Source organism: Callorhinus ursinus, unplaced genomic scaffold, assembly GCF_003265705.2.
Source record: "Callorhinus ursinus isolate GAN/ISIS: 27379988/994484 unplaced genomic scaffold, GSC_fseal_2.0 scaffold43, whole genome shotgun sequence".
NCBI classification, from domain to species: domain Eukaryota; kingdom Metazoa; phylum Chordata; class Mammalia; order Carnivora; family Otariidae; genus Callorhinus; species Callorhinus ursinus.
The window spans coordinates 4,942,540-4,959,384 of record NW_027397105.1 but is presented as its reverse complement, the minus strand read 5'-3'; the positions used below and the strand labels follow the sequence as shown (position 1 = coordinate 4,959,384).

Sequence of the window (16,845 nt, the reverse complement as noted above, 5' to 3'; positions counted from 1 at the left end):
GGAAGGAAGGAAAGGAAGGGAAGGAAGGAAAGGAAGGAAAGGAAGGAAGAGAAAGAAAGAAAGAAAGATAGATAGAAAGAAAGAAAGAAAAAGAAAAGAAAAAATCACATAGTAGCTTAAGCAAATTTATTACCTTAAACATTCTGGAAGCCCCAAGCCCAAAATGGAGCTCATAGGGCTAAAATCAAGGTGTCTCAGGGGCTCTCGGGGAAGACTTGCTCCTTGCTTTAGCCAGCTTCCAGAGGCTACCAGAGCCTTTGGCTTGCGGTCCCTTCCTCCATCTTCAGAGCAGGCCACCACATCAGTCTGACCTCAACTTCTGCCACTTCTTCTCCTCCTTGTCTCTCTTGTTTCCTTCTTTCATGTATAAGGGTCCTTGGGATTACATTGGGCCCACCTGGAAAATCCAAGACAGTCCCCCCAGCTGGGGAGATCCTTGGATGAGCTTGCTAGGGCCACCATAACAAAGTACCACAGGCTGGTGGGCTGAAACAACACACATTTATTTTTGCACAGTTCCGGAGGCCAGAGGCCCAAGACCAAGGTGCCTGTGGGGCAGGGTTCTCCTGAGGGCTCGCTCCTTGGCGTGCAGACGGCCGCCTTCCCCCTGTGTCTTCATGCAGTCTTCCTGCGCTGGGCGTGTCTGCGTCCTGATCTCCTCTTCTTATAAAGACACCAGTCATAGATGGATTAGAGCCCACCCTAATGACCTCATGTTAACTCAATTACCTCTTAAGGACCCTGTCTCCAAATACAGTCACATCCTGAGGGACTGGGGGTCAGCACTTCACCGTGAATTGGGGGGGGACCGCGAGTCGCTCCTTAATTTCATCACATCTGCAAACTCTTGCTTGCCATGTAAGGTAACCTCTTGGCAAGTTTCAGAGATTTGGATGCAGACATCTCTGGGAGCCACTATTCTGCCTGCCACCAAAACCTTCATCTTAGTATCACCAGCAGCTTAAACTCAACCTGCCCCCAAATGGAATTCATCCTGCTCCCCCTTTGATACTACCATTCGCCACCATTAGGCAAGCTTCCCAGGCCAGAAACTTGGTATTCTGGAGAAGATGTCAGAAATAACTACTTGCTGAAGGATATGCAATATCCTTTCCCCCATCTTTCTCTGTAATAAAAGCTCTATGTTATTGGAGGTAGCAACATGCCCAGCTAAAAAACACAACATTCCCCAGCCTCCCTCATGACACAGTTTGACCACTGAGATATACAGGGAAATCATTAGCAAGAAAAGCTCTTCGTCGGCCAGAAGGCCGTTTCCCTTCTCCCGTTCTTTGAAGGCAGACGTGATGGTTGGAGTGGCAGCTGCCATTTTGGGGCCATGAACTGAGAATGGAAGCCACAGCCAAGAGTAGCAAAGCAGGAAGTGAGAACAGTCCTGGGATGCCAATGACCTCCAGGGAGCTACCGGAATCCTAAGCCCGTCTCCTACAGGAGATAACCATCACACCTTACCCCGTTTCAGACACCATCGTTTTGGGTCTGCTACCTGCAGCCAAATGCAGTTCCCATCTATGCAGGTGGCAAAGCTGGGACAAGCGTGCTTTTCTTCCTCTTCTAAAGCCCAAATACTATTTGATGAGATCCCGGATGGATATACTTAGAACAAAGACTATCATAAAGAAGTTCCAACTCAGTGCAATGTATTGGTCCTCCCCTTCAAAGCATTCTCTAAGTCTCTAAGGAAAGGGGAAAGGGAGGGCAAAGTAGGACCATGATGGTCCCGACTTCTCGCCCTCCTGTCTGTGAGGCAGCAGGGACCTTCCTCAGACTGGGCATCTGGGTGGCAGGCCGGGACAAGAGCGGGGTTCACCCAGGGCACCCCTTGCCCTTTGACCTATCAAGCTACCCCACCTGTTGTAAGAGCAGAGGCAGGGCTGGAAGGGAGAAGGCGGTAGGAAAGGACTGAGCTGAGCCTATAAAACTAGCACCGTTAATTGGAGGAGACACCTAGACACTCAGGTGACTCCCAGGTGTCAAAATTAAGGTAAGCTAAATTTACGGAGCACAGAGTGTCCTTTGCTGGTTGAGAACACGGACTCTAGAGGCAGCCCACCTGAGCTCACATCCCATCGGGGCCTCGTCAGGTTTCTGACCCTGAACAACTTGCTTCACTTCTCCCTACCCCCACCTTCACAACCGCAAATAGCCTTTAATAAAAGTACCTACCGCCTCCTGCGCATTAACTGGGTGAGCCACGTAAGGTTTCTATGTGGTAAGCCCTGAATATTCGTTATTATTAATATAACCGATGACACGAGGCAGTGAAGGCAAGATTTGGATGTTCTCCTAGATGATTTTACGGAAGGAGAGAGTGCGAGTCTGTGTAACTAAGGGTGAGCTGCTTAGGAAAGGAAAGATCCAGCTTGAGAAAAAAATGACCACTTCTTCGGTAAGGAGCAATTATGGTCATGGGACATTCGGAGCTTTGGCAACAGACGGGCCTGGCTTCAAAAAGCCGACTCCACAGGCTAATTTCTATACAGCTTGCCTTCTGCATTTCTAGCTCAGATTTCCAGTTATGGGTGGAGGGTGGTAATGACCTCACGAGGCCTCCTCAGGACTAAATAAGATAACAGAAGGGTCCAACCACACAGCAGGTGTTCAGTGAAAGGCAGATATTGTTGCCATGTTCGTTACCGAGAGAGAGAATTTCAGGCTACAGACAGAATGCCATAATTCCCAAGCCCTCGGTGAGAAGAGATTTACGCCCGAGCTTGTGAAGCCGCGAGACTCCCGGCCAGGACTTAGATATCTGATTTCACACACAGAAAGGCAGCATTTTTGCAACTGAGCATTGGGCTCTGTAATTGTCAGAGAGCCTCGTCCCAGACTAATTCACAACGTGCACATTCTCACTTAGAATCCAGGTAAGAGCCTCATAAAACTCAGGGAAGAACCCCAAGTGAGTAATTCTGAGCACGATCGCCAAAACTCCCCTAGTGCCCATTCACTGGGAGAGGGAAAGAAAAGCTCCACGTAATGAGCCGGCTGTAATTGCCGGTCCTGGGGTGAGGGTGTGTTCACTTTCGGGGATCGGTACAGCATAACCAGACTAATGAGCGGCGCCAAGTGTGCGAGCCACAGTCAAGGCCAGGGAGGCTGCGTTCAGGTTCATCCCAGCAAAAGGATGGAAGGGAGGGAGGCGGGCTCCCCGGAAAGTGGGCGCTGGGGAGCAGAAAGGCTGGGGCAGGTGTGGCCACTGCGTGGCCAGACGGGTGGCTGTAGAATGAGGCCTGCTTGGTCTGGAGGATGGAAGACGCCCGCCTGGGAAGGGCCTGGGATGGCTTACAAAGCCCTTTCACCATGTGGCCCACGAAAGACAACATTGTTCCATTCGTCCATTCGACGGAGCTATGAGCACCTTGTGAATGCTGCACTGGGAGCCGGGGAGAAGGAAGTGAACAGAACAGACCCCTCCACACCCCGGGCCCGGCCGTGACCAAGGACATCGGCAATGAATGAGCTGGTGTCAGAGACCGATGTGGACCACGAGTCAGGGAGCAGGGAGAGGGTGGGCGACGGGGAGGCAGGTGCTCCCTGAGAGCGGGCTCGCAGGAGGGGGCCTTTGTGTGGAGGCCTGGAGGAGGAGGCCTCCATGGGAAGGTTTGGGGCAGAACATTCCAGCAGAGGGAGGCTCCCTGAGCAGGGAAGCCCTGTGGGTGTTGGAGACGCCATCTCTCTCCTCCCCACGGCGGTGTGACTCCCACCCCAACTCCTTCCCAAAGGGGACCTGGTGGGGAGGGGGTGCCACACTGTTGGCCTGTAGCCTTGTTGGGTGGTGCCTCTCCTTCGGCTCAACCTTCTACTGTTCTCGCTGCTCCTTGACCACACCTGCCTGCCCAGGATCCCCGACCTCCTTGTGCCCATTCAGCCCTTCATTCCTCTGCGTCGGCCACCCCCAGCTGCCCCGCTTCCTGCGCCCGAGCCCCGGCTTCCGTTAACGTCACCCAAGTCGGCCGCTGCTGTTGACACCCGTGCTGAGCCCCAGATAGCACATCCCAACCCGGATGGCCACGCTGACCGGTGTCAGAAGAATTCACCGTGTGTCCCCCCCCGGCACTGCCTCCTCCGGGTCCACGTGCGTGTCAGCGGAGGGTAACAGCACCAATCAGTCCTCCCTCTCCCACGCCCCTACACCCAGTCTGTCTCCTAATCCCCTCCAGGCCCTCCCTTTCTCCAGCCCCTGTGCCCCTGGGTTAGGTCACCAGCGTCCTCATTCAGGCTTGTCCTGCTGCAATCCATTCTCCATATTGCAGCCAGAGCATCTTTCGAAAAGGTGCCTCTGATCCCGTCACCACTCCTGGCCCTGCCCCTGAACCGTGACCTGCTCCCATCCTAAGCGAGATGGAGCCCACACTCCTCCATTCAGCTGAGGCCTTCCTGGCGAGTCCCGCCCCTAACCCCAGACTTGCGGACTTCCCTGCACCCCAGACCCACAGCTTGGCACCTCTCACAGCATCATGCCTCTGCATCTCTCCACACGCTCCTTCCTGGGCCGACACCATTCTGATCCCCTCTTCCATCTAGCTGACTCCTACCTAGCTCAAGCATCGCCTCTTCCAGGAAGTCTTCCCTGACGTACCCCGGGGTCACCGACTGGCCTTGCTGACTCACTCAGCTTTACGTGGAGTGCATCCTCTCATTGAAGAACTCTGTGCTTGTTAAGTGAATGGTGGTGGTTTGTCCTTACAACTACCCTGTGCAGGAGTCACGAGGATAGATATTACTTCCTGTGCTACAGACGAAGAAATGGAAATTCCGACTTGCCCGTGGTTATAAGCGGTCCTGTGGGAGCAAGGGGGACGTCTGCTTCAACCTCCACCATCATCCTATCCCTGTTCCTCAGCCTCCTTCCTTCTGCAGCAAGGAAAAGCAGCAGTGCGGCTTGGTGAGGACAAAGCACTTAGGGCCCGGGAAGAGATATTCCACAACTCTTTGTGGGTTGAAGAGAACAGGTCCCAAAGAACCCAGTGCAAGGCCAAGTAGGCCAAGTGTTCTGAGCCCTGGGCCTCCTGCCCAGGGAAGCTGAGGGTCGACCCCTGGCTGTGTAGGCAACAACCTGCTCTGTAGATGCCACTGTAGATGGGTCTGATGAGCAAAGACATTGGTCCCCTCGGTTCGCTAGTCTTCCCTCCTTCTGCTTCCCCAACTTCTACCTCCAGGAACCACCTGTCTGCCCTTAGACATCATCACTGGGGGAGAGCCCAGTAGCTTCTCAGAGCCCATGGTCTCCAGGGCAGTGTGTAAGCTCCAGGGCTGGACACTGATCCCTTGGCTAAGAGGGGGCTGGACACTGGTCCCTTGGCTAAGAGGGGGCAGAATCAGCCTTGAAGCTGGGTCTCTTGATCCTAAGGGCCAAAGCACCTTCTTTGGAGGCCCAGGGAGCTCAAGAAGGCCAGTTGGGACCTGTCAAATGGGAAAGGTCCAAGTCTTTCAAGAAATGAATGGGTGCTATCCAATAGGGTAGCCACATCTGGCTGTTCACATTTAAATTTAGGTTAACTACAGTTTAGTATAACTCGACATTCAGTTACTCGGCCACACTAGCCACATTTCAGATGCTCAATCGCCACACGAGCTTAGTTGCTACCATATTGGACAACAGAGATTATAGAGCATCTCCTTCATGGCAGAAAGTTCTACTGGGCAGTGCTGGTCTATACCAACACAACTTCGAACCCACTGAGGAATGGGACTCTTCAGACCGACTACAGTCCTATGTTACACATATACTATACTAAGTAGTCTATGCTATGTACCACATACTATATACTACGTATTATATACTAAGCTCTCATATATTGTACTTAGCTTCTCTGCTGTCTTCTCATTGCTTTCCTGATTTTGGAAAAATAACATGCCTTCTCTTGATTCTCTCTTTTTTTTTTCAATTCAGTATCTATTTTTAGTTTTTACTTCTTCCTCTTTTCTTTGGTTCCTATTGCTTTTTTTTTTGGTAACTTCTTATGACACGTGATAGCTTTAAAAAAAATATATTTATTTATGTAATCTCTACGCCTAACGTGGGGCTCGAACTCACGACTCTGAGAGCAAGATTCCAGTGCTCTTCTGACTGAGCCAGCCAGGCGCCCTGATATGTAGTAGCTTCCAAGTAAAGTTTGTAAATAAAAGATCGTAACATTTCAGTTACGCAAGACGAGTACGTTCTACAGAGCTGCTCACAACATTGCGCTGTCAGTTAACAATACTGTGTTGTGCGCATAAACATTTGTTATGAGGGTAAACCTCATGTTAAGTGTTCTTGCCACAATACAAATCACTCATTAATTTTTATTAATTAATTAATAATTTATCATTGTAATTAATTAAAATATTATCGAGCTTTTCCAAATCCTTAAATAAATATGCTCTGGCTGTTATCATTGAAATTCCGAAATTTCAATGGGATTTTAAGTATCCCACTGTAGTGGTATTTTTTTTTTTTTCCAAATCCTCCAAGTTAGGGCATTAGCCCACCTGTTGGATTTCCCCCAGCTCCCCAGGGACCCTCCCTCCAGGCCAGTACCAGATCCCTGTGAGCCAGGCTCTTCGCGGTCTTTGGTGTTTCGGTTCTTGCTGTAGACTTTGCTTCATTTGGGTCCCCTTTCTCACCCATCCTGTGGGTAAAAACTTCCCATGCCAGTTTCCTCCGGCCAGACTTAGAAGAGTCAAGGCACTCACTCAAAGTCCCGGAGCCCACAGTGCCTGCAGCCCCAGCAGCCATGGGCTCAGGAGGACAACCAGCAGGTGCATTGCAGAAGAGCGTGGAAGACAAGGCCATTTCCGTGGAGTGCCCCCGCTGGTTGAGCCCTGGGAAGATACATTAGCAGACTTGATCTTTCCACGGCATTCAACACAACGGATCACGCTAACCTTTTTGAAACATTTTCTCCCTTTGGATTCAAGGTAGAACCAGCCTGTGGGCATTCTTTTCCTATCTCCTTGGCTGGCTGATTCCATTCCACCCAGCCATTAAATGGGGGAGACCCTCGGGACCCGTCCCAGGGCTCCTTGTCTTACTGTGCCCTCTCTCAAGAAGACGAGCAATCTCATCCCCACCACCAATTTGCTGTGGACCCACAAATCCATGTCCCTAGCCCAGGGCTAGAGCTCCCAGCCCGTCCATCACGATTTCTGAGCCACGCCGGGCCCCCTTCCAGTGTATCCCATCTCAGGAGGCACCACCGGCATCCAGTTCAACGAAAGAGAAATCTGGTGTTCAGCCACGACCCCCTCGCTTTGCCGCATGCCCACATTGAATCTGTCAGTGTGTCCTGTTGATTTTGCTCCCTGGTTATCTCTCAGGTCGATCCACTTCTTTCCACCAGCACTGTCACCACCCCCACCTCTTCCCTGGTCTTCTGCACCTGTGTACTTGCTTGCCAGGTGCCCATTCTTAGCCCCCTCCATACTCCTCTCTGCACAGCAGCGAGAACGCTCTTTTAGAAATATGGATCAGGGGCACCTGGGTGGCTCAGTCAGTTGAGCGTCTGCCTTCGGCTCAGGTCATGATCTCAGGGTCCTGGGATCGAGCCCCACGTCAGGCTCTCTGCTCAGTGCAGAGTCTGCTTCACCCTCTGTGCTCTCTTTCTCTCTCAAATAAATAAATAAAATCTTTTAAAAATATATGGATCACTTCGCCTTCTCCTTGGGACTCTCCAGCTCCCTGATGCTCTTGGGAGGAAGACGTTAACGTGGCTTTTTACCTCCTCTCTTTCTCCTGTCCCAGCCCCACCAAAGTGCCACCAGCCACTAGCCTGCTTGTGTAGATGCTCCTGGAACGCTGTCACCTCCTCTTCACCCCTCCTCAGCGACCCTCACCTACTCAACCTTTGGATCTCAGCTCAAACATCAGTTGCTCAACGAAGCCTTGGTCCACGTCTTCTTTCTCATGCTCTCATAGGAAGGGGGTCCTTGACCTCGGACCACTGATCTCTGCCGTATTTATACATTAATTGACAGGACTGCTGGGCACCTGCTTCTCCACACCCCTACCTCCTTTACCCCCTCACCACCTTAAGCTCCTTGAAGGCAGGCACTGTTTTTCTCTTGCTCACTTAGAGCTGACTCTGCACCTAAAGATGCTTCGGCGGCAGCTCAAGAGAGCTGAGCCTGGCTCCCAGCGGAGCCCACGAGTGGAGGGGCAGGCCTGAAGCTCTGGCCCTGGGGCCTGGGTGCGCACTCACCCAAGCAGAGACCCTGGAGCTTGGTCCATGGCTGGGAGAGGAAGGCGTCATGGGCAGCCAAGCCCTGGGCAGCTTAACCCCGGCACCCCGCAAACAGGCTTCACAGCTGATTGCTCCCGAGGCAGGCAAATCACGGCAAGAAGAATTGTGACAGAAAGATAGGTTCTAGCACCAAGCCCAGCAGATATCCTGGTTGTGATGTCTGAGGACTCACAACTCTGACATCTCTGACTGTGTGCCCAGCAATTCATTCAGAGCTGAACGCCAGTAGAAACAGAGAGCAAAACTAAATGGGGGCAGGGCAAGGGGGGGTGGGAGCCAGGTGGAAGTGCAGGAGATCATTTTCCCTGGGTGATAAGGCTTTGAGGTATTACTGTGGAGGGAGGCATTTTGCTTTGGAAAGGGAGCTGTGGGAGCACTGCTTCCTCAGACCCAGGGAGGAGGGGGAGGAAAGATACACAGGAACTTGGAATGGATCTGGGCTGAGCTGGAGCAACTCTGGTAAGACACTCAGCTTTCCTGAGTCCTGGGTGTTATGAAATGAGTCCAGTCAATAAACACTGGGTGTTAGTTACTAAGCGTTAGTTACAAGGAGAAGGCAGCGTTATTCCCGGGCTGGAAGGGATGCCCAGCCCAGTGAGGAGATGGAGAACTTGACAAATGACCTCTGGAAACGTTACCAGCTACTATCATAAAAGCAACTATCAAGTCACATAGGAATCCTCCCCCATTAGGATGGCTGTTATCAAAAAACCAAAACTGAAACAAGACGGAAAACAGCAAGTATTGGGGAGGATGTGGACATAGGAGCCCTTGGGTGCCGCCGGTGGGAATGGAAGATGGTGGACTCGCTGGCGAGCGCAGTATGGTGGGTGCTCAAAAATTCAACACAGAGTCACCATATTGTCTGGCAACTTCACTTTTAGGTATAAACCCAAAAGAACTGAAAGCAGGGCTTCATCGTATAGGTATTGGTACGCCCACGTTCACAGCAGCATTATTCACAGCAGCTGAAAAGTGGAAGCAACCCGAGCATCCAATGACAGGTGGATGGATAAACAAAATGTGGTGTATAGATACATATTGTCCAGTCTTCAAAAGGAAGGAACTTTCAGCACACGCTACAATATGGATGAAACTTGAGGACATCATGCTGAGTGAAATAAGCCAGTTCCGAGCGGACAAATACGGCATGATGCCACCCATAACAGATACTTAGAGGAATCAAATTTCTAGAGATAGAAAGCAGAATGGTGGCAGCCAGGGGCTGAGGGGGGACAGGGGATTGGGAAGTTGGTGTTTAATGGGGACAGAGTTTCATTTGGGGTGATGAGAAAGTTTTGGAGATGCACAATAGTGTGAATGTACCTAATGCCATTGAACTGTACAGTTAAAAAAAAAAGAAAAAGTTAAAATGCGGGGCCCCTGGGTGGCTCAGTCACTTAAGTGTCTGACTCTTGGTTTTGGCTCAGGTCATGATCTCAGGGTTGTGAGATTGAGTCTTGCCTCAGGCTCGCGCTCAGCATGGAGTCTGCTTGTCCCTCTCCCTCTGCCCCTGGCTCACTCGCTCGCTCCCTCAAAAAAATAAATAAACATCTTTTAAAAAAATAGTTAAAATGCTAAATGTATGCTTGTATGTATGCAAAATGTATATTTTGCTATAATTAAATTTTTGAAAAATAAATTTTAAAAATTGAACGCTGTAAGAAAGAAACGAACTTGGATCTCACGGGTGCCCGGGAGAGAGCTGGCATGGGGACTGGGAGAAGAAAAAGGGGGATTTAGTGCATCCCAGCCAACAGGACCAGGTTGTAACTATAGTGGTTCCTTACTTACTGGGTGAACGTAGGTGATTCTCCTTAGTGCTCTCAACTCTGGGGCAGGCACAGGGCTTCTGGGGAGACAAGCAGATGCCGAATGCGGACACATCCCCGATGTGCTCAAAAGTGCAACACAAAGACACAGAAATATGGTTCTCTGCTAAATAGGGGGCTACATCATCAGCCTGCCAAGAGTAAGGGTGATGAGCAAGGGGGAGGTCGCAGTGGGGGGACGCTCTTGAGGTCTGGATGGGAATGATGAGGGTTTAGATCAGCTCGGTGGGGAATAAGACAGGAAGACCAGGGGAGAGAGCTGAGCCTGTGAATAGCAGGTAGATGGATTCTAGAAGCCCAGGCAGTACACTCCAGGGAAGTCTCTCAAGCCACCCCCCTTGTACCCCAACAGAGGAAGAATGAAGAGCTGTCAATATTGCCAGACACTCCTAAGGCAAGCAGGAATATATTTCTGAAAACACTGACCCTAGGCTCCAGCCTGAGAAAACACTGCAACTAACCCCTCTGAATCTCAGGCCTTTATTTTATTTTTATTTATTTCTTTTATTACGTTATGTTAATCACCATACATTACATCATTAGTTTTTGATGTAGTGTTCCATGATTCATTGTTTGTGTGTAACACCCAGTGCTCCATGCAGAACGTGACTCAGGCCTTTATTTGACAAAGAAAGTATAGGTCTCGGGTGCAGCAACTTCACCTGGCAGGAGTTGATAGGTTCGGTCCACTGCCTGGTTTTGTAAATAAAATTTTATTGGAACACAGCCCCACCATTCATTTATATATTGTTTATGGCTCTTCTGCTATGATGGCAGAACTGAGTGGTTGTAACAGAGACTGTATGGCCCACAAAGTCTACAATGTTTAACATCTGGCCCCTTACGGAAAAAGTGTGAGGACCTGTGGTCTAGTTTAATCACATTGTTTCATTTTCAGTGTATGTATTCTAGAATACCTGCTGTCTATTGTGAGTGATAGTTTTCCAGTGATGCTGACAGTAATGAGTTGAAGTTAAAAAAAAGAACCCCCCAAAATTAACAAGTTAGTATAATAACACATTAACAAATTAATATAACCTGTAACAAATAACAGAAGCAGAGCGCAGCTGCAGCCGAATCCTGGACATAGCACATATATGACAAACACCGGATTATGAGAGTAGGGGAGGTCGACAGAACTGAGAACGGTGCAGATAAAGACGGAGTCTGGGGGCTGGAAGAGCATTTCATGGGAAGAAGGGATCCATCACCACTGGTCCACTGGTTCTGTGCCCATCAAGGCTGGAGAGAGGGCTCAGCATGTCCTAACTGGACTCAGTGGGTATCAGGGGACTCAGGAGGGCAGGGAGCTGCAACCAGGTGAAGCCAAGATCAATAAAGGGGAGAGATGCTGGTGCAGGAGAGTCGATGGTGGAACCCTTCCAACCCGGGGTTTTCCCTACAGACGCATCGGGGCAGAAAGAATGTAAAGACATCAGTGACAACCCCAACAGTAACACTTTGTGTTACAGTGTGCCGGTGCTAAGTCCTTTACACCTACAAACTCACGTAATCTTTCCAGGAACCCTGAGAAGTAAGGGATTATTTTGCAATGAGGAGATGAAGGCACAGAGAGGGGAAGTGACTTGCCCAAGGTCACACAGCTAGTGAGTAGCACAGGCTGGTGTGGCTACGCCCACCCAACATCTGAGCCCTGACTGACCCTCAGCCAGTGACTGGGCCTTGGCCATTCATAGAGTCGGGCCCAGGAACCGTGACTCTGCGTCAGCTGAGCACCTGGCTGGCCTGTCCCTGGTTCCTCGGTCTCAGACTGCCCTTCAGAGTCCGGGTCATGGAGACACTGTCATCCTGGTGACCTCACAGGAAGATGACAGATCGTGGCTTTCCAGGGTGCCAGTCACCGAGAGGAGGCCGATCTGTGAGGCAGCAGCGGGAGGACAGACGTCTCTGAGCCCCAGGGGCAACAACAGCCCCCACCGCCCGAGAAGTCTCGGAAGTGGAGACGCCAAGGGGTTGGGCGTCCGGGTGTGCCCTACACGCGGCGTTCGTGGTTCAGAAGGCACCACACATGCCTGTTGTCCTGCGTTTCCCATGACACGTTTGTGTCATTCTTGTTTTTTAAGATTTTATTTATTTTATTTGAAAGGCGGGGAGTCGGCTTCGCTCCCTCCCGCTGAGCACGGAGCCTGGTATGGGGCTTGATCTCACGACCCTGAGATCGCGACCTGAGCCGAGACCAAGAGCCAGACGCTTAACGGACTGAGCCGCCCACGAGCCCCATGTTTTTGTAATTCTTTACATTGTATGTATCACCCCCAGACATTATATCGCTTATGTATTCCTTAGTGGTTATTCCTTATCTGTCTCCCCTCTTAGCAGGTTAACTCCGCGGTGTCGGGTTCTGTACCTGATGCTATTCCCAGCTGCCTGACACACAGTAAGTGCTCAGGAGCACTGGTCTAACTTAAATCCCACCTCGGCTGAGGCTTCTAAGTGTGTTGGGGTCACTCAGGGTTACCCATCCGCAGAGGACGAGCTCCTTGCCTTAGTGGGCAAGGGGGGAGGGCAGCCAGAGCCCAGCAGGGGCTCCTCAGCTTCTCTCCCAACGACATAGGAGGAAGCAGGGCCCTCCCGTTCTTCCTGGTGGCACGGTGGGCCACCTCTAATGGGGTGCCGACTCCATAATTAACGTGTTCTGGAAAGCTCGGTTCGCAAGGCTCAGTCTTCTGGCTACACTACAGCTAAAGTCAAAGGATGTCCAAAAACAAACAAACAAGCTTATTAGCTGGTGTTACCAATTGAATTGCGTCCCCCAAAATTTGTATGTTGACATCCTAACCCCTAACACCCCAGAATGTGACCTGGTTTGGAAACAGATGCAATTATTTAAGAGGGAGTCAAACTGCAGTAGAATGCACCCCTCATCCCATATAACTGGGGTCCTTACAGAAAGGGGATACTCAGGGGCGCCTGGGTGGCTCAGTCGTTAAGCGTCTGCCTTCGGTTCAGGTCATGATCCCGGGGTCCTGGGATCGAGACCCGTGTCGGGCTCCCTGCTCAGCGGGGAGTCTGCTTCTCCCTCTGCCCCTCCCTCCCCACTCCCAACTCGTGCTGGTGCGCTCTCTCTCCCTCTCTCTCTTGCAAAAATAAATAAATAAAATCTTTAAAAAAAAAAAAAAGAAAGAAAGGGGACATTCGGACACAGAGAGAGACAGGCACACAGGAGAATGATGCTTGAATAGGAAGGTGATGTACCTATCAGCCGATGGATGCCCAAGATTTCCAGGAAACCCCCAGAAGCAAGGAGGGGGGCAGGGAACAGAGTCTCCCTCCCAACCCTCAGAAGGAACCCACCCTGCTGACACCCGGATCTCAGACTTCCAGCCTTCATTTCTGGGGTTAGGACCGCCAGTTTGGAGTTCTCTGTCACAGTAGCTCCGGGAACGTCACACGGCGATTTCCCACAGTGGCTTGCTCCCCCTGACGAGGGGACGGGTCAGGAAAGCTCTGTGTGGGAGGAGGGGGGGCTTGCCTTGTTCCAACTGAGCACCCCAGTCTGCGCCACATCTAGTCAAATGAGGGTTCCTGCTCACGACCTGCCCCTGGCCTGGGCTCTCCCTGGCACTCTGTGTGTCCCCGTGGCCAGTCACGCCCTGCTGGCTCCCCCTGTCCGCACCCCCTCGCCCAGCGGTCCCACTCCAGGGCTCCGGTCTCACCTGGCTTTCCACCCACCGCCCCACGTCTGTCCCAGCTGTGTAAACATCCAGAGCGCCTCACAGGCAGGAAATGAGACGTTGGGACACAGGAGCGGGAAGGACCCTGGGGTAGGGGCGCTTGGGGCTCTCACACACTGGGTGGTCTCCCTCCCTCCCCGGGGCCCACCACTCACCCCACGGAAGAACGGCCACATGGTGGGAGGAGGGAAGGCAGGCTCTGCGGAACTGGGGGCACCATGCGGTCTGTTTCCAGAAGACAGAAAAGGGGTGTTTATGGTTCTGGAGGATGAAAACCAAGTGGTGGATGCTGATGAGCTCCGGATGCGAAGTTGTGAGCGGTTTGGATTTTGTTCCTTTTGCTGGTGAACGTGTCAGAGTTTCTTCAGCTGGAAACATGTGTGCACGTGTGTGTGTGTGTGTGTGTATGCGTGTGCGTGTCTGTAGGCATGTGCATGAAAATAGTAGAAATAAAAAGGAGAACCCATGTTTCCCTGGGATGCTGGGCTGGGTCCAAGCCGAGTGACGCTGAGCTGGCTTCTCTCTGACCTGTCCTCTGAAGTCAGAGGGGAGTACGGTGATCAACCCTTCCGATTTTCACAGTCAGATTGTTCACAGGCACGCGGGGCTCTGCAAAGCCCAACTCTTCTTCCCAAGACGCCCTCCTAGTCAGAGCTGGTGGCGGGAGGTGGGGGGAGGGGGGACGTCAGCTTCTCCAGCACTGGGAGGTGCTCCTGTATGATAACTACCTGCCTCGGAGGATATACCCAGAAAAGGAAGCAAACACTGGCTGGGAGGTTGCCCTCGGCTACTTCTCACTTGGAGATGCTCCAGACTGGCTACTTGGCTTGAGTCAAGTCTCCTGATACTTCAGATCCTAAAGTTTATAACACAGGGGGCACCTGGGCAGCTCAGTCCATTGGGCAACTGACTCTCGGTTTCTGCTCAGGTCATGATCTCGTGATCGTGGATCGAGCCCTTCATGGGGCTCCCCGCTGAAAATGGAGTCTGCTTCTCTCTCTCCCTCTGCCCCTCTCCCGCTGCCCGCATGCTCTCTCTCTCTCTCTCAAACACACAAATAAAATCTATTACACATAATTGTCCTCCCCCCCAGGATTTTCTTCCTGAAAGTTTCTCACTTGTCCTGGCCTATTTTACATTAGGAAACAAAGTGGGAGTCACCTGTTTATTCTCACCCACTGGGGAAGGTGAGAGAAAGAGTGGAAATTGCTTCTTTCATTTGTGTGGGGAAACTGAGTCCCAGAGAGGTTCAGCGCGCAGGTCAAGATCCCACAGTTAATCAGGGATGTACCCTGTGAGCGGCCACAGTGACAAGACCACGGTGTTACACATAAGCCCTCAGGGCTGGGAGCAGAGTCCCTGAGACAGGAGGCAAACGTCAAGTCCGCCAGTCTGGAAACCAGGTCGACCTTTCTTGACTTGCACCTGCAGCGGCCTGTTGGTCCACGCCCAATGTCCAGAGGCCTCCCCTTCTCCCCGTGTCTGTCCGCTCGGTCACTTTAATCTCTGGGGTGAGCTTCCCGGTGCCGGAAGCCGGGTCCCCGGGTCTTCCGCGTGGAGAAATCCACAAGACACACCCACCGGCTCTGGGTCTCTATTTGGTCTCTAGCCCTGACCAATTCTCATGGCACAATTTCAAAATCTATTTATGTCAACAAACTCCCTTCCATATCTTTGACTTAAAAACCTCCCTTCTGCACTGGGAAGAGTAGGGCAGAAGGGTGAGGGGGACGAAAACCCCGCCCTACCACAGGAGATGAAGAAACCTGCCGGGACTCACCTAGGACTCGAGAGTCCGAGCACAAGGCAGGGGACGGCCCCTCGCTGACACCGAAGATCCCTCCGAGGGCACCTGACTCCTCCCCTGCCACGGAACTCAGTTGGCCCAGCGATGACCAGTCCCATTACCAGTGATGTCAGGCTGTTTGGGTCCGGACTGTTCTGAGTGATGAAGCAGTTAAGAAGCATCCTGCCCCACTGGCTGCCATGCTCATAAAGGCAGACCCATGTGTACTTCCTTGTGGATCCAGACAGCCTGACGGCTCCCTCATTTGCTCACACCCAGCAGCGAGAGCGAAGGTTGCAGGAGGCAGAACCGCCACCCGCCCATGCAGATCAGCCCCGGGAGTGCAACTGGGCTCCCGCAGCTCCTCCCGGGCAATGCTCCTGGGGAGGCGGTGGGGAAGATGCAACCCGGGGCGCTGTGCATTCCTCCCTGTGCTGGCCCTCCTGCTCGACGTGGTGGGTCTGGTCCTTTTGCTGATAGGCATCTTCGCCTGCCTCGATTACTGGGACTTCTTGGTCTACACGGGGGCCCTGATCCTGGCTTTCAGCCTGGTGCTCTGGATCAGCTGGTATTCCTTCAACATCGAGGAACCTCTTGAGAAACTGAACTTGTAGTCTGGCCGTGGGCAGAGGAGGAGGGACGCAGGCTCCCTGGGCACCTGACTCTGAACCTGGGGCTGTTGGAGGAGCAGGGACATGCTTTCACTCCCAGGAAGAGTGCCCCGGCAGGGGGCGAGGTGAGTGCACGAGAGGCCGGCCTGGCAGAGCAGGGCTTCTGTCAATCTGGGCTCCAACTGCACCTGCGCTGGCCACAGGTGTCCTCTCCCCTGGGGCCCTTCGTCCTTATGGAGACTAGAAAGAGGGTCTCCACGGCCCCCTCCACGGCCGATAGGCCATGAGTGGTTCTGCCATGCAGAACAGGAAGTTACTCCTTCAGCTCAGAACTTGGGAGAAAGGAGCCCATCTTGATTCTCTGTTAGGAAGCGTCCAGCAGCGGGGCGGTGGGGGGCGGGGGTATACTTTAGCCCTGGGAGGGGATGGAAAGCTCCCCGATGGTTGATTGTGCCCTTGCATGGATGGAGGTCGTGCAAGCGGGACTGTGGCGGGGAACCACCCAGAACAGCCCTTCTCCCTTGCTTCCTCCCTGCACCCGCGGATGGGACATGGGAATATTTCAGATCCTAAAGGGGGAGGACCTACCTCCACATCCCCTCTCAGTGCACCTGCCTCCTCCCCACCCTCCTCGCACACACTCCATGTCCCCACCCCGCCACGGCTGGCCTG

At 52.3% G+C, this 16,845-nt stretch overlaps 1 protein-coding gene across 1 annotated transcript; it reads left to right on the top strand.

The window, feature by feature from the left end:
• Positions 1 to 15,740: 15,740 nt before the first annotated feature.
• On the top strand, positions 15,741 to 16,286 carry TMEM238L (transmembrane protein 238 like). Its single transcript, XM_073881510.1, has one exon. It carries the CDS (start codon positions 15,763 to 15,765, stop codon positions 16,174 to 16,176), a length of 414 nt encoding a protein of 137 aa, XP_073737611.1. The 5' UTR covers positions 15,741 to 15,762; the 3' UTR covers positions 16,177 to 16,286.
• The last annotated feature ends 559 nt before the right edge of the window (positions 16,287 to 16,845 follow it).

Excerpts from the sequence above, each read along its gene's own strand:
- TMEM238L (XM_073881510.1), top strand. The coding sequence starts at position 15,763 with ATGCTCATAAAGGCAGACCCATGTGTACTTCCTTGTGGATCCAGACAG.